The following is a 26,772-nucleotide window of genomic DNA, read 5'->3' on the forward strand; positions in this document are numbered from 1 at the left end:
CGATCTGGCTTTTCGGGTGAATTCCCCGTTTATGTACTGGGCACGGTAGGGAATACTCCTTTGACTAATTTGGGTCAGGTGTTCTGTCTCTGCTTCCTGCCAGTTTCTTGTGCCCCTTCTCGCTGACAGAGCATGAGGGACTGAAAAGTCCGTGATTAGGGTAAGCGCTACTTAGCTACATCGGTGTGTTATCTGCATTGTTCGCAGACTGAAGCCAAAACACAACACTGCACCAGCTCTTAGGGAGAAAATTATTTCAGCCAGAACCAGGGGACACACACACACACAAAAAGGCGAAAACAAACCCCCAAAATTAAATGAACCCCAAAACTCCGTCAGGAACGCTTTGTCAAGAGTTTCCTTATGAACCAAAGCTGTACATTGAACTTGTGATGCGAACTACTGCAGCGTCGCAAGCTCGCTGCTGCCCCATAAGGCGGGAACACGCCGCTCTGCCGCAGGTACCTGCCGTCTGCGATCCTAGCAGCTGAATGCACAGCTCGATACCCCAGAGAGGGAGGAAGACATTGCAACGACCCAGCCTACAGCGCCGCGGCAAAGCTGGATCTGCCCGCGGGGCAAACTCCTCCGGCGGCAGGAGCTGTGAGGGCGCTGCTTATCCCGGCCAGGGATCAGGCAAGCCCTGTCGGCCCCGTGCTTTGGAATACTCCCACCCCTCTGAGGCACGTCTGGGGCCATAGTAACAGCCAAGCCAGCAACACCCTCTCGGCCTTCGAGCAAACCCTGCCGCGGCAGAGGCGGAACTTCCTGCCGCTGCGCCGGAGGAGGAGGGATTGGCGCGGTGTGCGGCGGTAGGTGCGGGGCTGGCGGCGTGTGGGGGTCAGCGCGCCGCCGCTGGAGGGCGGGACACGGCCAGGCCCGATTTCAGCGTGCTCCGTTCTTCTTTTAGCGTCCCGGCGAGGGGCCTCGTCTGTGGCTCTCTCAATGCCCGCCGTGCCTGAGGGGGCAGCGGAGAAACATCCCGCTGATCTGCGCCGCTTCCCGGCGCAGCCTGGGTTGAGGTGCCGGGCAGTGCCTCCCCCCAACCCCTCCCCGAGGTGTGTTCAGAGACGGGGCTGATGGGGAATGAAGGAGAGAGCCCCAAATTCTGCTTCCCACAGCAACGAACCGGCTTCTTCCTCGTGTGGGAAGGGGTGGGGAAAGGAGGAAGTTTGAAAGTTAAATTTTACTCGGTATGGCTGGGCGGTGGCTACGTTTGACAGCTTGCAGTGCTTATTCACGCAATTAGGTCAAAGCCCTGTACCGGCAGCGCATCCACCGCGGCAGCTCCCAACAGGGGCACAGGGGAGTCTGTACGGACATGGTGAACAGGGGGTGATGCTCCTTGAAGGGCTGTCTTCTGAAGTCTGCCAGAAGCCTTTCCTGGGGCAGGGCGTACAGCACAGCAGGTCTGAAAAAAAGCCAACAGCAAGGTGGTGCAGGTTTTGAAGCTGCTTCGTGCTAGTTCTGTTTGAAGTCCAACTCTTGTATTTGAAGAGGCGCTGACAGTCTCCCTCTTCAGCTTTTCTTCGAAAGTATTCATTAACTGTGGTTAGAAGTATCATGCTTATGTGTGATATCTACCCCATCTATACAGGGAGAAGTGAAATCTCCTTGGTTTTGTTCTTGTTTTTCTGTTGGCCCTCATTAAATGTCATGTATTCTAATATACTTCCCATCCTGTTTAGAAGGATAGTGGTTTCTAACACATTATAGCTTTTCTATTTTGGTATGAAATTTCAAGCGATAGAGATTCTGCATTATTGGCATAGTTGTCTTGTTAATTTGTATCATGGGGCTAGCTGCCCTTTATAACACATTTAGAGAACTTCATTGCAGTTCTGTCCTTTGTGCACAGTGGTTTTGACCAAGAACTTTTGTTTCTGACCACCTGGTGGGTTGTGTTTCATGGTGGCACTCTGTCACATCTTAAAATAGGTAGAAACAAGTCCTGTTGCCAACAGACTGTCAGGTTGGTTTTCCATGAAGACGTAATTGTGAGATCATCTCAGTCATTTTGTGGGATTCTGTGGTCATCATAAAATACCTATTTAATTTCCTAAAAATATACCATCATAATGTTAGTACCAAAGTCACTGTTTCACAATTCATTCCATTACAATTTCTTTCTTTCAAAGGCTGCTAATCTTGGGAATAAAACTTGAAACTCCTACTGATAAAACTGAAAGGTGCCTTTGTTTGAGCTCAAAAGTTACGTCTAAAGATAAAAAGATAACATTCTTTTAGCATTAAAACTTCAGCTGGACCTGAAATATATATAAAAAAAAAAAATGGTGGAGAGGGGGAGTTTGTATGATGAAAGTGACAGATAGCCTCTTATTCAAATATAATGAATACCAAAGTTTCTGATTTATCCTTCTTATGGATATAGTAAACCTCAGTGACAGGGGGTGTTCTCACTTTCCCTCCACTTATGCTGGTGTAAACTATTATTTTTTTCAGGAAATCTTATTTCAGACTGAAGTATATATAGTTTTTCAATATACAGGCAATATAGGGGTGTGCAGATACAACTTGGGAAGATAACTATTTTATTACCTACAGAGAAAAATAAACAGAGAATAATGAGAAAGAAAAAAAGCTGCATCAGGGCTGAACTACCATAGGAACTTTATAGCTGGGCTTTCAGAAGGAATTAAAACAGTCCCTTCATTATGAGGTTTGGATAATTTTAGGTACAGAGGAAATCTAAGACGTTAAGCTTGAGAAAAAGAAATCTGACAGTGAAAAATTAGAAGATTATCTGTAAAAATGAACAGATATGATGATGTAATAGAATAAGAATTTCAAAGAAGTGACTTAGAAGAGTCAAAGCTAAATTCTGTGAGAAGCCTTTGTGAATTAATTCTAGGACTAAACAGCAAGTTCTCCCCAAGGATAAGGATACCGAGGAGAGATTTAACAGGACACGATTTGGAGGTTGTGATGCTTTCTTCACATTTTAAACACTGATGGAATAGTCTGGGAAGGTATGGCTGGGAAAGGTGTGACAGCAAGGAAACCAGTAGCCTCGTTATAAGGTGATTGCAAGTGCTAACCATGTTAATGAACATATTCTGAAATGCAGTTAACAGTAGTGTTACGATCATATCCTGAGCAGTATTTGGATTTTTGAGAACAGTAAAATTGCATTATTAAACCAGAAGAATCAGAAACTGCAGCTTAGTTTGTAATTTTATGTTACGCTTATATAAAATTATAGAATATGATAAAAGCTGTGAAGCAGATATTTTGCTTATTTCATTTTTTCACCAGCAGATTTTAAAAACAAAAGGAAGATGTCTTTTTTCCCCAAAATCTTTTTCCAACGTGAAGTTGATGAGTATCTCACCAAAGTGTTTAGAAACAACGAGGTATGTGAAATAGATATCACATCAGTAAATATTCACTAATTGAGCACCGTTAATTTTTCTTTGATTTAATATGTTGTGTGACTTCAATGCCAGAAATAAAGTATCATTTCCATATTAGACACAGATTGTTGTATACAGTTCTCTTTAAAATACAGAATTATTCTTTATGCCTGTTGGCTCAAAGTAATATAAAAATGTTTAAGCTCAATTTAGCATAAATCTGAGACTTCAGGTTTGGACCCCACTGAAGAAATGTCATAGAAAATTAACCACTTATTAATCACATAATGTTGACAGGAAATACTCCCTTGCTGTAGTGTAGAACCAAAAATACTATAGGCAGTCTATGAATTCCTAATGTTAGAGAATGCAGAAATGACAGTTTTATATATCGGGGTAAGAGTTTATTAATTCACAGTTTTGAATCTACTCTTCCATCTTGGTAAGACTGTACAGTATCACAGAGCTCGCTGGCAGTTGCTTTTGGTACTTGCTGCAGCCTTTTTACAATGGTCTTGCTAATGCTACTGTTTTTCCAGCAATTCCTTCTCAATAAGTTTATGAGGCTTTTGGAATCTGGCCTCTAGACATAGACATTCCTCACTACTGCATACCAGACAACCATATTTCTCCATTTCTGCAGAATGTTTATTCAGTTGTTGGGTTGTTTTCTTTTTTTCTTTTTTTTTTGCATTGAGCAAGAGGCTGCTGTGTGAATCTCTTAATATAAAACCTCTTCTTTCGCTTTCAGCTTATCACTGCTTTGGGTACACAGGAGGCAGAGAGTCAATACCAATCTCTCTTAAGTCATCTGTCTCATCCACCAGCTTTCTCAGCTGTTAGAGTTAATACCCACTTGGCCTCAGTGAAACATGTGAAAAAATTGCTGTTTGAAGAGATCCAGAAGGTTTGTGCAATTTCTTTGTTACAGCAAAAATAACAGGGTATTTCATCTTTTGCCTGATTCTGAGAGCTTTTCATTACTGGAAACTATAACTTAATACATGTCCACTAATATTAACATTATGCAGTCATATTGACTTCCTGTCATCATTAAATGTAAATTTATTGTCATGCAGTATCATCTAATACATTCAAGAAAAGCAATAACAGAGGGAAAAGACAACCAAATCTTTTTCATCTGGCAGATCCAAACCTTAGATAGGATTGGGGTACTACTGTGCTAAATACTGTAAAGCCATTATAAGTTTAGATAACGTGGTACAAAGAGATAGAAATTGTAGTTCAGTATGGAGTGTTCAGCATGTTTAGAACACTTTAAGTTTAAAGGAGAATGGCTGTACGTCTAATTGAACAAACTGTTCAGGAAAGTGAGAAAATCTGCATGTTTTAGAAACGGAAGCCAGAGTGATGCCTTGCAGTTGTATTTTCTGGGTTTTAACCTGTTTTTAATCTTTATATGATTTCCTGGATTTTTACTTACCTTAAACATTTTTTTATCTAATAATATGTAAGACATTATGCTTAAGAAGTAGGTTATTATGAAACTGTATCCTGTATCTTCACTCTGTCTAAAAATATCCAGTTCTTCTTTAAGTAAATTATTAATATTAGTGGGAGTACAGGGAGTTACTGTATGACAGGAGCCAAGACATTTCTGTGATGCAGAGGCAGTTGACAGTATTCTGCTGGCTGGAATGGTAATGAGTTATGCTAATTTTAGCTTGATTGTAGAAGTCTGAAAATGGGTATTGCAGTATGATATTTTGCTTCAAGGGAAAATGCTTTTCTGAAAACATAATTAAGGCTGGGTTTTTACAAACTTTTTATTTTGAAATGTTACATTAGAAAAGGAAGCCACATAACAGTTTTTAACAAGAGTATGGTCATGGATTCTTTTCTTAAGAGAAAATACTTACTTACACGATACAAGTTAATTTATAGTTTTGCATGCTTTAAGTTTATATTTTAGAAGACTCAGCGAGAAGACATCATCTCTTTAAAGTGATAGGGTTATGAGTGTCAGAACACTGTCCCACTCCCTGAAGTAATTGTCGCCTTGTTATTTCTCAGTTTATTAAATATATTAAATGTCTTTTACACCAGTATTTTTAACATGGAGTGTCTCCTCACATGCTATTACCCAGCCTCTCTTTAACTGTTTCATTACTTTGGGGGGATTTTTTTGTATGCTACAGCTATAAAATTCAAATGGAAAAATAGTTTTCAGTCTAATTAAGCGATTAAGAATTAGATTTTTTAGTGTTGCTTAATAATTATGTTTTTTAATGAAACAGCAATTTAAAGGACTATGTGTTCCAGTTCTTGAGCACCCGAAACTCCAGGACATCTTATTAATTCCTGTAATTGGACCCAGGTTTGAAATTTTCCAGTCTTTTGGCATGTCATAACTCATATTTCACTTACAGATTTCTTGTTAAACAGTTATGATAACTAACTCACTGTAAATGAAACACAAGTTTGTTTATATTAAGACCTAGTGGACAGCACATACCCTAACCAGGTGAGAGTTTTAGTTCTTAAAATATGTAAGAAAACAGAGAGAGAGATCTCTCCTTATTGACGAGAGCTTTTATATGGAAAATGTAACATTATGTACATCCTATCTGGAAAGCCAGCTGAGTGGCAGACAGAAGAACTAAACTTTTGCAGTGGAATATGAACTGTAGCTACATACAGCTAGGGTTTTCTTCCACAAGAATCAAGTCCAGAGCAGAATTTAGAGAGACTGTATCATTAATCTGAAAGGATTCATCAATCAGTTTTATCCCCTACAAAGTGACTATTTGTTCTTCATTCTTAAGATGTGTTTGGGTATTTCCCATGATGCATTTGTGTGTGCCCCTATGGAGTTTCTTGACTGTTCTGTTGAATTCATTGATGGGCCTTTTATTTAAAATATTTTCATAATGAAGACTAGCATGCTTAAGATTCAGTTTATATCATGATTAGGTAGAGATTCATAACAGTTTGTAAATGCTGTAGGCTCTAAAATAGCATTTAATTCTATTTGTTCTTTGTCAATTCTCTCTTGTAGCATCTTTCTCTGAACATTCAGTTTTATTTATATTCAAATACGTTTACATTTTAGTAAGTTTGATTATGTATCATCTTGTTCACAGTTCTTCTGGTGGAGTTCCTAGCACTTGGCTACACATTTACTATAGAAACATTTAGCAGTTGTTAAACACAAAAAATTCACTTTACAATCATCTGGTCTAGGAAGGGATAGAAGATTATTTCTCCATCTCAGTATAATTCATTTGTATTCTAGCATCAGGTTCATAATAGTGGCAGAATGTACCAGAATATGTTTTATTTCGAGGACTGGTTTCCTTCTTGGCTCCTTCCTTTGATTCCTCTGGGACTAAAATAATTCTTTTCAATCTAATACAGGATAGTTAACTATTCTATCTATTATAATGTGACAAAACCAGTATTTATGAACTAGATTTCATTTGCAGGGTATTTTTTTTTCAAGTATGCTTTTTCTCTTTTAATTTAAACTCAACTGCATTTTGTATTTTTAGGCGAGATTTAAAAAAACATGCATCTGAAGTCATTGTTGGAGCCCAGTGTGGATATGCAGTGCTTCGAGGAGCACATGTTTATGTCCCTGGAATCATATCTACCTCAAGATGTAAGAATTCTATAATACACCAATTTAAGTTGTAAAGAGGACAGAAAAAATGTCACCACTTGATGACAGTTTCCAATAAATGGTGACATTTTTCTTCCTATTCACAGTTGCTTTTTCAATATGTAATTCCTAGCAGAAGTTTTAGTTGTCCAGGAGTTCAGTTTCTTATTTTCATTTGAAAATAATTTTAAAGAGCATGTTGAAAGTAAAATATGTCTCTTTATGAGATTTTTTTACTACTGAACACTGAAACTTTTAGTATGAATGTTCAGTAGAATAAACCCACAGAATTTTACCACTTGCCAGTCTTGTAAAAAAAGAACAAAAGTACAAAAGGAATGCCACAACAGATACATCTGGATGATAAATTGATGCATGTTGATTATTTCATAGATACTACTTTCAGATATATATTTTTTTTTTATTCAGTCACAAAGACACTTGCCTTCATGATCCTGTCAGATTCTAAGTTAGAGATCTAAAAAAATAGATTTTTTTAAAAATCCATTGGCAATTCATTTGCTATTGTTTATGAGTGAGAGATCTAACAAAAAGTTTCTATTGATGAGAAAAATTTTCAGTTTTAATGGCAGATTTTTTAAAAAGTGGAAATTTTTGTTTCAGTGCCTGATGGGCCAGTATAAAAAATCTACATATGCATGCTTGGTGTTCAGCAGCTTATTTCTTTTTTATTTAAAGGTCAAATTAACTTTATGTAAAATCAGTATAATTTTGGATGATTCACCTCATTATTGTATTGTGATGAGATCTACTAGTCATCATGGGTCTTATTATTAAACAAAGTGAGTCAGGAAAGCATTTATCTAGCCACTTAACTTCATTCCCTTTTAGGAAAAAACCTTCAAGAAGTTTTAAGCATGTGCTTAAGTCCAATTCACTGAACAGGGATGTTTTTCATTCTAGGAAATGATAATGAAATAAGTATATTGCCATGGCAGTTGTTGAAACTGCTTATTTAGACAACCTCATAAATATTCAAATCCCTGTTTGAGTCAACTAGTGATTTATCATAATTGCTGCATGTAATTATGCATGCAACATCAATTCAAAGAAAATAAAAGATACTATAAAACTTTAGAAACACTTCAGGGGAATTGCAGATAGGAAAATAAAGTAAAATAAAATGGCATCCTACGTACTTGAGACCAAATATAATAAGGCTGTATTAAGCACAGATGGTCTAAATAGGGAAAGAAAGAGTACAGCAAAAACACATACTTAATCACTGAACTTGAAACCCAAATGAGGGTAAACTAATTATCAGAGGGCTTTGAGTTTAATTTAACTAATCAGACTCTAAGCTTTATGTTTATAGAATGCCAATATAAGCTACAAAAAGCTTAAGAGCCATACACAGTATCAATGCATTTCAAAAACACGATTGTCAGAAGAGAGTGAAATAAAATCCTTTATGTTTGAATACTGCAAAAAATCACTGCAAAAATGCTTAATGGAAGAGTTAAATTGCTGCAAGTTTTGTTCAGTGAAGTTTAAGCAGACCATAACAGTAGGCTGTTCTATGATTCAGAGAGTTGTTGGGACACTGAACTGCCATTAGTCTTACTTGTCGTATCTTCTTGTTGCTTTGGCTAGTCTGACACATCAGGAGTAATTTTTAAAAACTGTTTATTGCTGACAGTGGAGACCTTTATTTTTAAGCTTATTTTTTCAGCCAGTCAGTGCATAGAGCTTGCTTACTATTATAAAAAATCACCTAAACCATCTTTCTTCATCTCTTTCTGTTCTAGCTTAGAAAGTTTGTTAAAAAGTCCCTAGGCAACTTTTAAAATTTGGTGTATATTTACATACTTTACTGTTCTGAAGGATTTAATTCCAGATGTAAAACTCTTTTAGAGGATTATTGATAACAGCAGTTGCCTTAGAGCGAAGAGAGCACCACCAGAAAAATTACTTCAACAAGAATATATAGTCATTTGTATCAGAGCAGTAGTTGCAGAAGAAGCAGCTATGGCTATTGTGTATCTAGCTATTGAGAGATCATTGGACAAATTTAGTATTACTGCCTTTGTACAGTAAGTGATGCTTGCAGGCTTGGAGCATACACAGAGGACTGAATCCTGAGGAGTGTGCTTAGAACTTATAGGTGACCATGCAGTGATAAAAAACCTCGGAAGATCTGTCTGGCCTCTTTAAGAACAAGACACATGGTCTGATTTGTAACCTTGTGTCTCTCAATAGCTCTGGTCATTTAGTAGCCATTGTTCACCATTTATTCTTTCAGATCTTAATATCAGTCTTTTTGTTTTATAACATTAAGAAAGTTTAAAGTTTGCTATGATACAGGAGTTGAAGTACATACTCTACTGAAAAACCTGAATTATTTGGTCACTGCAGTCTTGTCAAAATATTAATTTCAAAATTTCCGTTCTTTGTGCAGTTCTGAAAGCTGGAGATCTGGTCTCTGTGTATTCAGATATTGAAGGGAAATGTAAAAAAGGAGCCAAAGAATTTGAAGGAGTCAAAGTTTTCCTTGGAAATGGGATTTCCGAACTGAGTCGCAGTGAAATCTTTAGTTCAAAGGGCCCATTAAAGTAAGTCCATAGTGACTGCAATCTACACCTATAACTGCAAAGGGAAGGAATATAGGAAGACATTTCAAAATGCTCAGTACCACTTATAAAACACAAGGCGGCTTTCACCGAGACCTGTGTTACATGTTGGGATTTCCAGTAATTTTTAGGAAGTATTAGTTTCTGGGAATATAATAGAATTGTGCCTCCTGCTGTCTTCTGTAACTCTGGAAATAAGGAAGCAGTAGTGTGATATCAATTCTGATTAAAGTACTACAAAAGTACTGCAAAGTACTAAAGTATTAGAAGACTCAACATTTAGTTTCAGGGTAGTACCAGATACCAGTTTACTTGAGAGGCAGGAGAAGAGAAATGAGAGCCTTTTCAGAATTTATGTAGGATATAACTTCAATAATGTAGAACAAACAGAAGTGACAAACATTCTCACTATGGAAAAATTGCATTTCAGTAAATTGTTCTGTATCAACAGAACAGTTTCCTATTTGGAAGGAACAGAAGTACAGCCTTGCTGTTTTCTCTCATCTCCTAAAAATATTTGTAAAGGGTTTTTTTGGTGGAGCAGGGGATAGAACATAAGGTCAGATACCTTAAAAAAAAAACAAACCAACAAACAAACATTTGCCAAGGTAGTTGCCTATTTCAAGATTACTTGCTTTTCTCTTTTGTTGCCAAAGCATACAGTTTGTTCTCTTGTCATCTAAAATACTAAGGTATGCTATACTAAAATACATACAAAAAGCAGGGTAGAAGAGCATGGACATTAGATTAATGACCAAGACTTCATATCCTGAGAACAAACTACAAATGGTCTAGTTAAAAAAAAAATAGAAATTACACTGTCAGAGAATTTCTGATACATTAGAGCTCAAATATAGTAGAAGTAGTGGTAGGATGTACCTGTTAACTTGATGACAGGGAGTGGCAGCATGTAACACAAAATCTGGTGTCTGCAAGTTTGCTTTCTCCTTGTTTGTCTTGTTGGCCATTTTCTTTTTGTCTTAGTGAAATCTTTGTCAGAACTTCAACCATATTTAAAATTTCTAGGTTGCTTCTAAGCTCAAACTTTTGTGTTGCAGGCAAATCAATATTCCAGTAAGGTTTTTGAAATAGCTTTTCTTTAGTTACTGAAATCTGAAATCTCAGACCAATCTAGGAAAATGGAGGAAGACCTAAATGAGAAATCATATGCCAGTTCCCTAGTGCATACATGGCTAGCCAAAAGCAGTTATGGCTTGAAATTAACACAGTCTGGTTTAATGCATTTCTTTACATTACCAAGGCTTGGATTAGATCTCAGTTTGTCTTGTGTACAAAAAATAAAAATTTGCTTTTACAGCTATTTACAATTTATAACATAGTACCTTTATTGTTCTGGTTTACCCAACTTAATCATGTAGTTTTTCTTAGTTGATTTATATATGTTTTCATTTTTGTGAGATTATTGTTCCAATTTTCTATTTGTAAGTGTAATGATTTTAATTGAATACTGTTATAAATAATAAATCAGAGTAGTTGATTTATTTTTTTTTTTATGTTTTTCAGTGGGCTGGGCATAAGAATGGTAGAGCCAGTCTACCTTAGTCCTTCTTTTGACAATGTGCTCCCTAGTCAATTGTTTTTACAGGTATGTTTATTACAAAAAGTAAAGTCTGTACTATTTGCAGAATGATGAATGTTCTCTACTTTATAAATGTGGCACCTAATTCACTCTTCGGGTTTAAAGAAAAAAAACATTTAGAATGGAGTCAGTAACTGCGTGTTTAAACATACTGCATCTGAGACATAGTAAGGGACTTCAAAGTGACTTAAATACTCACTTAAAAACTTAAAATTCTTTTTGCACAGATACTTCTAGTAACTTTCAGTTACCACTATTGACTGGCTGCCAGCTGGAATTTGTGCCACTGTTTACAACCCTTTGTTCCAGCTTGTTTGGCTTGAATTTGCCATGTGTGAGGTGAATTATTGTGACTTTTTTTGAACACTGTGCTAAACAAAGACAACACATAACAAAGACAACTTTAAAAGGTTTTTGTATCTTTGTGTTGAACCAAGTTAATCTTTCAGCGTATTGCTATATTGTGTAAAATGCAGTACTGTGAACAGTTACTGCATATTATTTCTCTTCAATGCATCTGCTATGTTTATACCATTAATAGCACAGTTCAGCTTCTCAGTACCTTAATTCAGCAAGTTTAAACTCCTGCCTGTTGATCTTACTGCTTGTTGCTATACTACACCAGTATGTTCATACAGTAAATACCAGTGTAAAATAATTGTAATATACAGAGTTGCTCAGTTTCTCTGATAGTATCAGCTTATTTTATTTTGACTCTTAGCACTGTAGTCTCCATAGTCATGAACCCTTAAACTTCAGTCATAGATCTTCATATAAAGCTTTAAATAAAAAAAGAGCCATTGGAGATTTCTGACCCATACTGTCTCCTTTATGTAGTTGCAATAGTTCATTTTCACTAGGGATCTGACAGCAATATCATAGGTATCTTCACTGCTGAATGAATTTTTGTTTCAATGAGTCTGTCATTCCTTGATACAAGACTTGATATAGGACATAAGGTTTGAATTCTCCCTTATTTGTTGTTTTGGGTTTTTTTTGATAGAACTTGCCTTCTGTGGTTGTGAGCCATATTTTAAACCCTCAGCCAGGAGAGAGAATTTTGGATATGTGTGCTGCACCTGGAGGAAAAACAACTCATCTTGCAGCATTAATGCATGATCAGGTAAGAGAAGACTCTTGTCTTTCAGTTTGTTCTTTTTTCTGAGAGTCTCTCAGGAGAAGGAGTTACCTCTTTCTATCCGCAGTACAGTGCCTGTGTAGCAAGTTCACTGCTTTAGCAACAGATCTAACTTTGAAGCACAATCAGTTGTAAGTGTGAATGCGCAATAGGTTGAACAGTGATAGGTGAGAAGCAGCAGCACATGGTTTAAACCCAGCTGGCAACTAAGTACTATGCACCCTCTTGCTCACTTCTCTCCATCTCCCCAGTGGGGTGGGGAAGAGAATTGGAAAAAAAGGTAAAAGCCCATGGGTTAAGAACAGTTTAATAACTAAAAAAAAATTAATTACACTGTCTATCTTAGTTGTGTTACCCTTCCATAAGCCCCTAGAGTGCCATCACCAAATAGAAAAAAGTCGTCGTGTTTTCTCAACAGGTTCTATTTGCTATGGCCAGTCTAGTGGAAGATTGTGGCCTTTGGGGTTTTCTTGAAGATGGTATTTCTGTTCTGGATTTTACTGATGCTACTTTTTACTTTTCTTTGTGCTTACAGATTTCATCTAGCAGATAGTGGTGTGTGTCTGTTTTGATTTATCTTGGGAGAGAAAAAGAGAAATCTTACATAAAATGAATAATGCGTAATTGTGATTCCTCTACCCCCACATCTAAAATTTGTTCTAGTATTTACTGTATATCCCAAAGTAACTTGAGTGACAACTACTGCAAATCTAACAGTATATTGAGCCTGAGCAAGCCAGAGGCATGGATGTGGGCCTCATTTCCTCAGCAGTGAGCTGGATGTAATCATGTTTCTTACCATCTCCATGCAAATTTAAAATCTGTTGACCTATTTTACCGTGCATTTGAGACTTCTACCCCCTTTTAAATGCTTCCATTTTAACCTATTTCCCAGCAAAACAGTACAAAACAAAAAGAAAAAAGCAAAAAAACCCCACTTGCCGTTAGTCACAATATAGGGTCCCTTGGGGAGTGACTATGCATCTAGTGCCAGTCAGAATGCACACAGCTTCAGACTAGTACCTAGCCTGATGAGGGTATCATGGCAAATATGGGTGAACAAGGGCTGTGTGAGTGTGGATTTAAGAATAACAAAATTCTGCAGGGAAAACTAAGCTTCATTCGTTACACTGCTCATGGCAGGGGAAGGAAATCAGGAACTTCACATCCATTTAATCCCTATGCATCTGATGAAGAATTCATCTGTTTTTCAGGGAGAAGTAATAGCCATTGACAAGATAGCTAACAAGGTCAAAAAAATTAAGCAGAATGCTGAATTGCTGCAGTTGAATTGCATTAAGGCTTTTTGCTATGATGGAACAAAGGCACTTTCAGTTGAGAAGAGAGAGGATGAACAAGGTAAAGTAACTCGGGTCGTAGCTTTTCGAATAAAATACTAAGGTTTTGCACTAATGGTGTTAAAACTGCCACAGGTCTGCAAGTCCTTAAAATCTTGGCAGATACTTAAGTTGCTTTAGCACTGTGAATTCATTTATTTTCTAGTCTTTTCTGATGATCGTCTTCTCCATGAGGCAAACACAAACCTTAAACTATCTGTCCTTATCACAACCTAATATGCTCAAAGGAAGTGCATTTCTTTCTCAGATAATATCAAAGACTGAAGAAGCTTTAAACCTTCTTTCGTGGTAATGTTTAACCCCATGCTCTGAAATGATTGACTTACTCTGAGAGAAAAAAATATTTTGCAGAATTGTTCGGCTTTTCTGCCTTAGAATCCTATTTGTAAAATGAGTTATTAATACCTAACTCCCAGGAGTGCTGCAAGGTTTAGTTCATTGATGTTTGTTCAGCTGTTCAAGAGAAAGTTCTATAGAAGCACAGTGTATTATTTTAAGTTCATTTAATTTGCTTTTCTGAAGTGCTGTATTTATGATACTGGTTCTGTTCCCATGATGGAATGATTTAAGTGGTATCTTCTGTCTTGATTATTTTTAGTTTGTTGTGCAAAGTATGCTGTTCTTTCTCACTGTATATTATCCCAGTCACTGGTTAGCCTAAATAGGAATCGGGTTGCATAATTCACCTTCACTGTCTCTGTGCCTTACTGTTACTTCTGCTTTGGAGGAATAAAGGTACTTTCTTAAAGTCTTTCTGTGAACATAAAATATTGTAGGTGGTATGTAGCACTTACACAGATGAACAAGAGCTAGCTGTATTACTGAGAGATTATGAAGGCTTTTCTGTAGGTCCCTGCAAGTAAGACATGGCATATTTTGAACGTTTTAGTAATGGATCAGACGTAGATAGATAAGACTCATTTTGTAGTGCTAGAACAAGCTAGGTAGTAGTAGTGTGAAGTCACTCACTTGTTTTCACTTGTAACCCAGCTTGAATATTTGAGGAACTGAAGGAAGAAGGGAGGTAAAGCATATATGTATGTCTCTCTTCCTCATTAGATACTCACAGATATACGTATGGAGCCATTTTTGCCTTGGTGATGCTGATCTGAAGCGTCTCTGTAGCCCTAAGGCGATAGAAACTTTTGGGCTGTTGAGTCAGTGGGATTCAGATGAAAGGATAGGCTCTGCAAACAGAAGTTACATACTCCCTTATCTACCCAGGTGATATTCAAAAAGTGTTCTTGTCTTCACAATCCTTGTTTACTGAATTGTTCTGCTGTGGGGACAGCACATGTCACACATTAGAACATGTAATATTTCATGTTATTTTGAAGTGCTTTATTTCTACAGAAATATATGCATTGCAAGAAATAGTTATTATATAGACAGTATTATTACTGGCTGCCTTAATTGCAGGCTTCTCTTTGTGAAGATTTGCACACTTGGTTCAGTTATGAGCTGACTGGTTCATTGCAGCCTATATGTACAACTCTGTAGCCAGCACCTCTGACCAATCATATTTCAACATTTTGTTTGATCATTTTTACATTTTACTTTTGAATTATTAAGGTTAAAAAAATCTTATTGCCTAAAGAGATCATGTATTGTTTGAGCTCACAGAACTAACTTTTTGGTTTTCTGGAAGATGAAATCTACCACAAGCAATGCTGAGACTTCTCTCCAGCTGAGAGACACTATCATCTATAGCATAAATGTTCTGTAGATACAGTAACAGCTTGTCCTTATCTATGGTGAAGTCTCAAAGTAAAAACCAGCCACATTTCGCATTACTGCTTTTTACAGAAGGACCTCCATTCTTACCAGAGTCATTTGACAGAATTCTCCTTGATGCTCCATGTAGTGGGATGGGGCAGAGACCAAACATGGCTTATACATCAACTTTAAAGGAAGTGACCTCTTACAAACCACTGCAGCGGAAGCTTTTCACGGTGGTATGTATTAATCATTGAGTAGATGAGCTAAACTGACCATAAATGCTTTTGCAACATAAAACTTCATACTGAAAAACGGTACCTCATTTTCCCTGCCTTTTCAACAGTTAAGTAAAGAAGTGTTAGGATCCAGTTAACCTCTCAGCTGCACCATATCTGCTAGGTGAAATCAATTCACTGGAGCATGGGAAAGGTATATGTAAGTTATAGTAAATAAAACCCTTTGTATTCACAGGGAAGTGGGCATTTCGGAAGGGAGAGCCACTGTGCAGGGTGAAGTGGATAGGTTGGAAGAGTGAGTTAACAAGAAACTTACAATGTTCAGCAAGGACAAGTGTAAGGTCTTGCACCTAGGAAAACACAGTCCAAGAGCTGGGATCTGCCTGGCTGGGAGCAGCTTGTAGAAAAGGGACTTGGGGGTCCTGGTGGACAACAAGCTCAGTATGAGTGAACAGTGTGCTGCTGCAGCACAGAAAGCCAACAAGATGCTGGGTTATATCAACAAGAACACCAGCAGAGATAAAGTCATTGTCCCACTCTACTCAGCACTTGTCAGGCCACACCTGGAATACTGTGTTCAGTTTTGGGCCCTGCTATGCAAAAAAGATGTGGACAGGCTGGAAAGAATCCAAAGAAGGGCTGCAAAGGTGATCAAAGGATTGGGAAGCTACCCCATGAGGAAAGCCTGAGAGAACCAGGTTTTTTAAGCCTTGAGAAAAGGAGGCTCAGGGGAGACCTTATCACCATTTGTGGAATTTACAGGGTGACTTAAAGGAGTTGGAGATACCCTTTTTACAAGGAGTAACATGGAAGAGGTGAAGAGTTTTGAGTACAGGTTACTCCTGGGGAGATTCTGATTGAACAGTCAGCCATCGGAACAATCTTATCAGTCAAGTGGTGGACTCCTCAAGTGTTCAACTTTAAAGATTCAGCTGGGCAGGCTGCTGGGCCATCTAGTCTAGGTCATGCTTTGCCAGGAAAGGTTGGACCAGGTGATATTTGAAGTTTTTTCCAACCTGGTATTCTATGATTTTTTTTTTTTCATTCCTTCAGTTTCATCACTTTTAATTTCTAGTAAGTCATGGGGCAGGTTAAAGTCTTCTGTCTGCAGCAGCACAGACTCTTGTAAGTTCACTGCATAGTGCTGTGAGGTACTGCATGAGGTATGAGGTGGAGTACAAAGCCAGGAGGCTGTATTTTTCATGCTAGTAGAGGTGTGCTTGGGCTGATGCTTAAAGACAAGATTCCATGAAGCTTTTCTAAAGCTGAATTATATGTATTCAGAGGGAAGCACAGCTTGAAAAGCAGTGTATCTATAGCTTCCATGCCAAATATGTGGAAACAGTTGACATGTAATATCGCTGATAAAAATACTGTGTATACATGGCTGGCAGCAGGTGATGAAAACAGAACTAATTTGTATGGGATATGCAGAGCTGTACAAATAACAAATCTTACAAGATGAATCATCACAGTGGCATTAATAAACTGCAAGAGCTATAATGCTGATTTGGGAAGAAGAATCTTTGTAATCCGTGGGATCCTTTACTGTATTTCCTGAGAAGAATTAATATCCTAATGCCTGTCTCAGACAGAAAGATTTGAGTTTAATTAAGTGCTAAGTTTTCATATTATAGCTTAATGGTTTCTTGGTTAGTGTTGCTTAATATGAAAGTTTTTGCATTTAAAAATAAGCTGAACTGGTGCTTATTTCTCCCTGCAGGCAGTGAAATTGCTGAAACCAGGAGGTGTTTTAGTATATAGTACATGTACAATTACACTCTCTGAAAATGAGGAGCAAGTTGCTTGGGCCCTGAAAACTTTTCCATGCCTCCAGCTTCAGCCACAGGTAATAGTATTTTCAGGGTATTTCACACAATCCAGTGAGCTTGTTTTGGCACTCTGAAGATACACGCTATATTTGCTATCAATAAATCTTTTTCACTGCAGACAATTTTAACTGCTGTGGATAGAAATAACACAAGCATTTCTGAGGCTCTTTCAGATCTATTTACATGTTTAATTTAGCTTCATTTAGGGATCGTTAAGTAGTTTCTCACTGTGTGCCATGGTTGTTTTGATTTGTACAAGTCATTTAAAACACAAAAGGGACAAGAGATAGTTCAAGACAGGGTAAAAAATTCTCTTGCAGTTGTTCTTTAATGCATATATTTTGTTATCTTTTTTTTGCACATTCACAGAAGAGGTGAAAAATTTTTTATTAATGCCACTGAAGTAGTGAAGACTTGCCTAAAGGATGGGAGATAAATGGAAAGAACCTTATGTTTTGAGGAAGGAGGATTTAATATGTATGGGAGCTATATTTGCATTATGTAAAGGAATGAGGGAACAAATTTATTTCAGTCTCACTGTCCCAAGAATGTACCTTGTCATTTTTAGAGTCACTGTCTACCATTAATAAGTAAGTCTAGGAGGAGGTAATATATAGGGAGATAGTAGAATCTTTTATCTATACTAAATACATTAGAAAAATATGTTACCTTTATTACTACCTTGAAAGAATTTATCATCAGGCCATATGCATCAATCTTCCTCTTTGTTGATGTGGTGAGTTGGGTGCATTAGTTGTTTATCACCATAGTTTGAGGAAGAGTCTAACCTGTTTAGCTAACTTATATATTGTGATGACTTGCATCTGTCTTAAGAAGTTTAGATGCATCTTTTAACTGAAATTTAAAAAATATATGCAACAGGTGTACAATAAAAAATTGTTTGAAGGCTGGTAAAGATTTAACAGAACTGAAGCTTTTCTTAAAAAATTGTGTCAGGGTTTTTCCGCCTGTTTTCTCACCATCCATTTATTAGGAATGTTTTAGTTCCAGCTGTTTCAACTGAGATTATACATTTACCTAACAGCATAAAAATTGTCCTTGATTGATCAATAAAGCAAAACAGAAGGCATGTTAACTCAAATGCAAGATTAATTCCTGCTTAATGAGCTTCCTCTCACCAGTAATATCAGTCTTGAATAAAGCTCTAATTTTCACACACAAATGCCTTATCTGTAAAAATTAAGCTTTGTTTATAGTATATTTTAAATGAGACGATACTGAATTGTTTACCCACAGAAAGTCTCCAGTATTTTACAACCAGTTCCCTGGTAGTCAGGTGATCTTTTCCAATGAACAGGAACTGCACTCTAGGGTTGACTTACCTTATGTTCATTTATGTATTTCTCATATTATTCTAGTCTCTCAGTGAAAGCTTCCTTATATAATCAATTAAGTGTCTCCCATTTTCTCAAATTAGCAACAGGTCCTGGAATCATGTTAGGTAAGGAATGAACAGGAGACAGAGCCTTGGGTGTTGATCTCGTAGGTGGAGGTTACTGCATGGCAGTTGATCCTTTGTCTGTGCAGACTTACTTACTTCCCCTTAGGGGCTTACATGAGAGATAGATATTGTGTATCAGCTTAAATGCAGTAAATTAACTGGAAGGAAAAATGAAAAAGTAGAGGAGAAAACTGGTCTGTCTTTGAGCAAGTTGCTTGACCCAATGTAATAGTGTTTTCCCTAGGCTTCTAACTTTCCATCCACTATGAGTTGCTATCCTTGTCTCCCTTTGTATATTGTTTTTTCTCAATTTGCAAGAGACACCTCTTTTTGTCTCTTACCTGGAAAGCACTGAAGTCCTGCTGAGAGAAAGGAAGGAAAGAATCAGGCTGCAAATGCTCGGCTGCCCAGCTTTACAGCATACAGTATGTGGTTAAGCAACTGTGTCATGTGCTGACTGGGTGAGCTTGTGTTAGCAAAGTGGGATGGCTCAAAAAAAGTGCTTTGTGGTAGGCTGCATGATAGACTACACTAGATTTACAAAGGAAACTAATTTTTGATATTGCAATGCCAGCTTTTGTACATTTTGTTGTATCTTCTTACTGAATGCATGTAAAGAACAGTCCACTTAAGAATCAGGTTTTTCCAGGAATCGGTATATTTATACCAAGAAGCAGTCAAGGCTATTCACAGGAAATACTGAGAAAAGGGCAGTGATTTTAAGCCCTTCTCCTCTCCAGGATTTTGATGCCAAATGTTATCTCCTGAATTCAGATAGTGAAACTGTTCCCTTTATCTTTCTTTACCATCGTATACCTACACATGTAACAGTAGTCCCATTTACCCATTAGTCTAAATTACATGAAAAAAAATCTGAAGTTGACATTTTTCTGCTGCTTCATCTTCCAAAATAAATAATAGCTCTTCAGGTGGCAGAGTATTTTGGTATGGGGCTTTCAGTCTCCAGTTGAATTTTTAATGTGAAGAATCCAGTTATTTCTACTACTGTTACTGAGTAATATTGGTAACTGGCTAAGGATTCACTATTTTTGACTTAACGTGTAGCTATCAGTCAGTACACAGAAGCTCTGCGTCATTTAAAAGTAGTAACTTAAAACCTTTAGACCTTATTGTCTGGTGATAACAACCTTCTTGTGATGTTTCTGTCCTTTGAGTAATGCATTGATTTAAACCCGTACACCTGTCCTCAGTAAGTGCACTAAATTCCTGGGCTGAAGTGAATAGGGTGCACCACGACCTCCTCAAAGTAATTTGGACCTTATATGTATGCTTTTATACATCCTGGCCAGCTGAAGCCAAGAAAAGAAGGGCCACATTACTTTTAAATCCTCCCCTGGTATGAATGATACACACCCAGCTTGTCCATATGAACAGGGAGCTCTGCATATACTTACCAGAATACATTTAGGGCATTTAAGAACTTTACTCATGCAATAACTTGCTTTTCCTTGTTGCTTAAAAAGGAGCCTCACATTGGAGGAGAAGGCATGAGGGGAGCTGGACTGCCGCTTGATCAGTTGAAGCTGCTGCAGAGATTTGATCCATCTGCTGTGACATTGCAGGGAATGGATATTAATTCTTTGCAAGATTTCAGGGAAGATGATCTGATTTCACTGGCAAATAAGGACTGTATAGGATTTTTTATTGCAAAGTTTATTAAATCAAACAGTAAATAAGCATTTAAGAATGGCACCTGAAAAAATACCTCTGTGCGTCTATGGACAGTTGAGACATGAAGTGTGTTTCTCACTGCTGCAACGTTGCCAAGCCAACGCGCTGACGGCAGGGTTGCTATGGCAGCCATAAAATCTGCCAGCTGTTCTGCTGGGAAAGAGCCACAGGTTGCAGAAAGAAAATCATGTCTGGGGGAAGGGCAGCATCATTTTTAAGTCTGCATTTGCTTTTGAATTTACAGGAGGTCAGTGCATGAATGACAAGTATGATCACTCACACTGCTGTCTGCCCTGTGTGAGTAGCTTATCTAGTGCAGCAAGTGTAGGAAGGGGTTTCTTTGGAGGGGAAGTGAGCTAATTTATGAAATGCAAACGTAAAAAAAAATAGATGGGAACTATTATTGTGAATCTTAGAAAAGGTTGTTTCTCTGGAGGTTTACCAGTAGGCAATGTTTCATTAAATGAAGGTTTCTTCACGAAACACTAATATTTTACAAAGAACTGTTTTATAAATTGATACTTAGAACCTCATTTCTCTTTTATTTTAATACAAGCAAGATTCTCTGTACACATAGTATATACACAAAATACGATTAGGCTTTGTAGCATGTCTTTTATAGCAGCATGAATATATTAAACCATCTCACTCTGGGAATGTAAATAAATATTGTTTCAACATCAAACTTCCCATGCATTAACTGTATTGGTTCTGAAATAGCCTATTGGACTGGCTGACAAGTGACAATTTTAAAATCAAACATTTGCAACAGAAGGGGCTACAGTTGTGATTAATATATCAAAAGACAGAAAACAATGCATAAAACCATCTGAAATGTTGCAAATCACCTTTCAAACAACTAAGAATATTGACTCTTCACTGGTTAGAAAGCATCACCAGCTAAAATCATAGGAAAATTGAAACTGGGGAAGCATGCTAATGACAACTGCCTTAATACACTGCTCAAAGATTTAGTAATCTAATTTTTTTAAATTAGATGTACTTGAAAATTCTGTTTCAGTTCCAGTATTCTCTTAGTACTGCTAGAACTGACAATAGCACTGAAATCAGAGAGAAAAAGTTAGTACAATTCAAAAACATAACCTGACATCTGTGTGTGTTTAGTTTTTCCTCTTAATCATCGATTTCCAGTTTTTAAAAGCATTATCTGGAAAATGTCTGTTTTTTTCACACGATTATTTGGTTGGATTAGAAAGAGTGATACTTCTTTTATTTGTCTTTATACTGTCAGAAGTACTTTTGCATTTGCTCACAATCAAAACAATTTTTACAATTCTGTTTCTCAGTAGTTTGGTTGTTTACTTATATTTGCTGTAAATGTTTGGATACCATATGTTTTCTACTGTTCTTAAATAAATGTCCCTTCTGCCACAGTTGACTAGTACATCCTCTGAAAGGCTTACGCTAGCAGAATAGGAGGATGGAATTCCTGTCTAGTACTTGTCTACTTTCGTTGGTCACTCCTTGCAATTAACCACAATGTGTCTAAAGAAGATTTAAAATAATTTTGATTTCATCAGTAGTAGGTGAGATATCCTGTTCAGAATCATGAAAGCTCTTACTATAAATTACAATCTTTTTCATCTAAATATGGCTGAAATAATTACTTGGTAACAAAAGGGATTAGACTTTTATTGTAAGTACATGTTGAAATCTTTACCTCAGTACTAGTAAAAAAGAATTTTCATTTTGCAGAATAAGTAAATTCTGTAAACATTGATCAGCACACATAGACTATATACTGAAATTTGTGTATGCATGTAAAGCAAGGAACTTTGCCTCCAGTTTCAGTAGTAGGATTTTGCAACTGAATTTGAAAGAATTAAGATTGCTGAATGTGAGTGGAAGACTTGTTGAGACCTGCCCCGATTTCTTTAGTTTTGAATGATAAACAGGCTTTTCAAGAAGGTGGTATTACTTGATTTTATATGAGAAGTTTCGGGGGGGGGGGGCAGGAAGCGGGGAAGGGGAGAAAAATAACTGACTGTATTTGATTCCAGTGTAATTGCAGACCAGACTTCACCTGAAAATATTACTGATACCTGAACTTTAACTATTAGAGTTATTTGAAAGAACACTTAGCATATTAAAAGGAAAAGCCTCAGCTGTTTCCCCTAGGCTCCTCTCTCCATTGATAATTTGGGGAGTGGTGATGGTGATGGGAGAGAACAGAAACTCAATTAAGATGCTCCAAATCATCCCTTAAAGGCTCCAGCGGACTTCCTTTTGACTACAGGCTTGGCTAAATCAGATCAGTGAAGTTGGATATATGCCTTTTCTCCTTTTTGCTTTTCTCTTCTTTGTTCTTCTTTTCTTTCCTTTATTTTTTTTCCTTTTTTTTTCTTTTCTTTTTTATTTTTCTCTTTTTCTATTTTTTTACCTTTATTTTCTTTTTTCTCTTTTCTTTATCCTGTTTTTTTTTCTAACCTTACTACCTTACTGTGACTTTAACTGGAAGTGTAGCAATACTTTCCCAAAGTCACAATTCTGATAGTGTATATATATTTTTAATATATAACAGGATTACTTTCCTGATAAGAACGTTTTACACACTGAATCATTATGCTTCAGCAGTTGGTGCCGAAGCACAATTAAATATATGTATATATTTATATATATACTATATGAGATATTGATATATTAAAAAAGTTATCATTGTAAAGATTAACCCTACAAAATAGATAATTAGGCATGCAGATTCTGTCTTTAAGAAAGCCTGAAAAGTATTTTTCTCTGTCTGCAGAAATAGTGATTAGTAATAGTGCCAAATATAAATATTTATCTTTCTTTGTCAATATAAAGTATTAAAATAGGCAGCCTAGTATAGTATGAAATTATTACACAGCTTTTTCCTGTTTCAGTGTCATGGAGTCCACCAAGTTTTAGATCATATGATTTCATATGCTTTTTAAGGAAAAGGAAATTTTTTAGTAAGAAATAGAGTGGTGATGGTTATCAACAAGAAATTACTTTGGAGTGGGTAGTTTAAACCATAAAGAACCTTCTTCTTATGTTTAATTGTTCATTGCTAAGAAAACTGATGAGCAAATCCAACTCTGCTGCTAGAATTCAGTGCAGAGTAGGTAAGCATAATAGATAAAAGTGGTAAGAATGAAGTAAGAAAAGAGAACACAGGTGAGTTAGAAGAATCAGCTTAATCTCTATTATATCTGATAAAAATCTTTTTTTTTGAGCTGCGTAGGAACACGTCTCTAGGGTGGTATGTTATAAAAAGAAACTGTCTATAAAACTACTGTAAGCTCATATATAACAGTTTGTTATATAGAAGTGGAGAAATAAATTACAGACAAATTGCCAAGCAATAAATCTGATTGAATAACATTTGATTAAAAACACTCACAATAAAAATGGCATCCACATACTTTACAGACAATAGAAGAACTAAAATTTTGGTGAAAGATCTGCAATAAAGCAATAAATATAAGTAAATGTACACCAGAAATGTTATATTACACTCCAAAAAAAAAAAAAAATTCTGTTCTTTCTCTAGACTATGTAATAGTTTTTTGCAATGTGCTTTATTTTCATGGACGGAATAGAGTTAAAGTCGAAAGCATCTGGGAAATAGATTCCAGCCTGATGCATTAAAGCTGTCAGAGATCAAATGTAACCACGAACCAAAATAAATCTTTAAGAGGCTTTAGTAACTAACACAGGAGGTGGTTTACAAGAATCTTTTTACTTTGGATAGACACTGATTAAAAGCAATCAGATGGATCACTGCATTCCAGCTAAGGGAATGATGGATCACATTAAAACCTCTGCAGGTGTCACAGAATGCAAGCATGACTTCACAAACCAACAGAGCTTAAAGAAGGCAATTACTAACAAATTCATAAAAGACAGTAAGTGTTAAGGGCAGGGTATTAGACCCGGGCAGGAACTGTATGTATAGGGTAAGTAACCACATATGTAAGGAGAAGTAAAAATAGGTCTCTGCTTTTATTCAGGGTTTGATGAGTGAAATTTCATTTCCTTCTCCTCTATTACAGTAAGGACTACAGATGAAGAGCTTACAGATATCTGTGAAACCAGGTACACCACTCAAACTCACTGTGGGTTTAAAACCAGTCTTTGTTAATTGGGGCTAAATCCTTAGGATAAATTATCTGATTTTACACCTTAAGTAGTAAAAATTGTGGAACTCTAAAATTTTGAACTCCTGATGCCAGACAGAATATTAAAATAGTCTTCTAGAATACTCATGGATTCATATCTAGGCAGTAATTTATGGGTAGATTTAAAAATAGTTTGTCAGCTTTTAAATCCTAATTGATGCTGCCTTTGTGCACAAACCTGTTTGCTTACTCATCCCCACTGTCTGTCCCTTACTAGGTCTGGAGACTGTTACTCTCACCCCCTCCAGTCCCTGCTCAAGAATTCTTTTTTTCCACAGTGTTTGTGTGACACTAAACAACTGATAAAGGATAGACTCGGGCTACTGAACAGTACTGATGTGTATTCATTTGAAAAGACATACAAAAATAAGGTAAACATCTAACATATATACATGTAATTGTTAAAATGTATCCCATTCCTTCCATATACTGAAATTCTTTAGAAAAATACAGAGCAAGAGCTGACAAGAGCTATGTATCACTTAACTCTTTTTTCTTCCCCTCTTTCCTTCTGTCTCACTGGTTTTATCTTTTTAGCTCATTTCAATAGAAATTTTACAGGTTGCTTTGTACCACACATACATAAGACGACTCTGGAGCTCACTGGGACCTTTACCATTTCTCAGATTCAAAGCTTCTGAAACCACATATGGAAATATGAACTCATTAATATCCTAATGCAAACAATAATATTAAATTTTCTATTGGCAAAACTTTGCAAAGACATTTCATCACAATAACCCTTGATATGTCCTCCAGTTGGAGTATTTTTAAAGCTTCTTACTGAAATAATTCTATTAAAGTGCTTTTCAAAGTAATGCTCAGCAGGCAGGTGCTATTATGCAATATGTGTAGTACAAGCTCACATTACAAATGATTTATCACTCATAAAACAGTAACTGACAGAAAGTATCTTAGCAAGGCTAATAAAAACCTACTGAGTCTGCCTAAGAAATACATGTGGTGTTACTATGTTGTCTGTACATAATCAGCAGCACTATAGAAAACATGATTCATTAGCTGGATTGGGACATGCCTTATTTTGTGATATTTATATTTCATAAATCAATACATAGCCCATACTTAAATACTAGGGCTTGGACTATGCTCTTTATTTTCTCATTTATTTGTCTATATATGGCTACCTACTCCACGGTTTTCATCCACTGCTCAGTGCTCAGAAATTCTGCCACACATTCCTTAAGCATTACTTTAAGAAAGGTGGACAACAAACACTCTCTAGAGCAAAAGTAAAAAAAGAAAAATACACAAAAAAAACCCAAAATCAAAACCCACAAAAAAAATAGTAAAGTTACTGAAGTGGAATCCATAGATCACTTCTTGGAGGACACACAGCTGTCATATAACATTTGTAGGGAGCAACAGCATTTACTGAAGCTGGTAAAATAACTACAGCCAGGCTACACAGAACAAGACATTTTAACTTCTCTTCCCATTTAGCTTCTCTTCCCATTTACATGTGATCTGATATGAATCAAACAACAAAGTCTTCCAATATAGCTTTCCACTGATACCCTGAAAATCCTCTGGTATCAAAAGACACTGTTTTTATACTCTTATATATCCATTTAGCAACACAACAGATCTACTTACCTATAAATCCTTTGTCTACAATTTCATGTAGTGATGTTTAAAAAATGCTTATCATTTTATTTCTAGAAAAATACCCTCTTCCTTGTGTTCCCCACAGTTCATGTTTTGAGCCACACACTAACCTTGAATAACCACAACAGTCAGCAGCACAGGAGAAATGGCCAGATACCTGACAGCAGAATTTCACACTCTTACATCATTGTAAAAAAGTGCATATAAAGCATCAGGGGGCAGGGAAGCAAGAGGGAGAGGGAGGACAGAGTATGTTCACGGGAGTTAAACTGAATTGCTTGGATGCTGGAATAGGAGATTGGAGAAAACATGCACCTGCCATATATCTTATCCATTTCACTAAAATGATATTGAAAATCAGG

General features: G+C 36.7%; 1 protein-coding gene across 5 annotated transcripts; it reads left to right on the top strand.

Moving 5' to 3' along the window:
* Window positions 1-296: 296 nt before the first annotated feature.
* NSUN6 (NOP2/Sun RNA methyltransferase 6) lies at window positions 297-26,062 on the top strand. 5 transcript variants are annotated; one of them, XM_062633692.1, is made up of 12 exons: window positions 297-812; window positions 3,280-3,374; window positions 4,126-4,281; window positions 5,633-5,712; window positions 6,887-6,996; window positions 9,416-9,569; window positions 11,112-11,193; window positions 12,191-12,310; window positions 13,540-13,684; window positions 15,490-15,638; window positions 17,362-17,487; window positions 25,002-26,062. In XM_062633692.1, exons 2-12 carry the CDS (start codon window positions 3,300-3,302, stop codon window positions 25,071-25,073), a joined length of 1,269 nt encoding a protein of 422 aa, XP_062489676.1. In that variant the 5' UTR covers window positions 297-812; window positions 3,280-3,299; the 3' UTR covers window positions 25,074-26,062. The 5 variants fall into 5 exon arrangements, with proteins under 5 accessions (XP_062489676.1, XP_062489675.1, XP_062489674.1 ...); XM_062633691.1 differs by lacking the exon at window positions 25,002-26,062 and adding an exon at window positions 20,417-22,018 and having other exon boundaries at window positions 15,493-15,638; XM_062633690.1 differs by lacking the exon at window positions 25,002-26,062 and adding an exon at window positions 20,417-22,018 and having other exon boundaries at window positions 298-816.
* The last annotated feature ends 710 nt before the right edge of the window (window positions 26,063-26,772 follow it).

This window comes from Pezoporus occidentalis, unplaced genomic scaffold (genome assembly GCF_034315485.1).
Source record: "Pezoporus occidentalis ecotype Australia unplaced genomic scaffold, CSIRO_AGI_Poc_V1 ctg40, whole genome shotgun sequence".
Lineage (NCBI taxonomy): Eukaryota > Metazoa > Chordata > Aves > Psittaciformes > Psittacidae > Pezoporus > Pezoporus occidentalis.

Bases quoted from the DNA above. Each gene is read 5' to 3' on its own strand.
- NSUN6 (XM_062633690.1), top strand. From the start codon at position 3,300: ATGTCTTTTTTCCCCAAAATCTTTTTCCAACGTGAAGTTGATGAGTAT. The intron at 13,685-15,489 runs GTAAAGTAACTC...TGCTTTTTACAG, and splicing joins GAAGAGAGAGGATGAACAAG to AAGGACCTCCATTCTTACCA. The intron at 17,488-20,416 runs GTAATAGTATTT...TTGCTTAAAAAG, and splicing joins GCCTCCAGCTTCAGCCACAG to GAGCCTCACATTGGAGGAGA.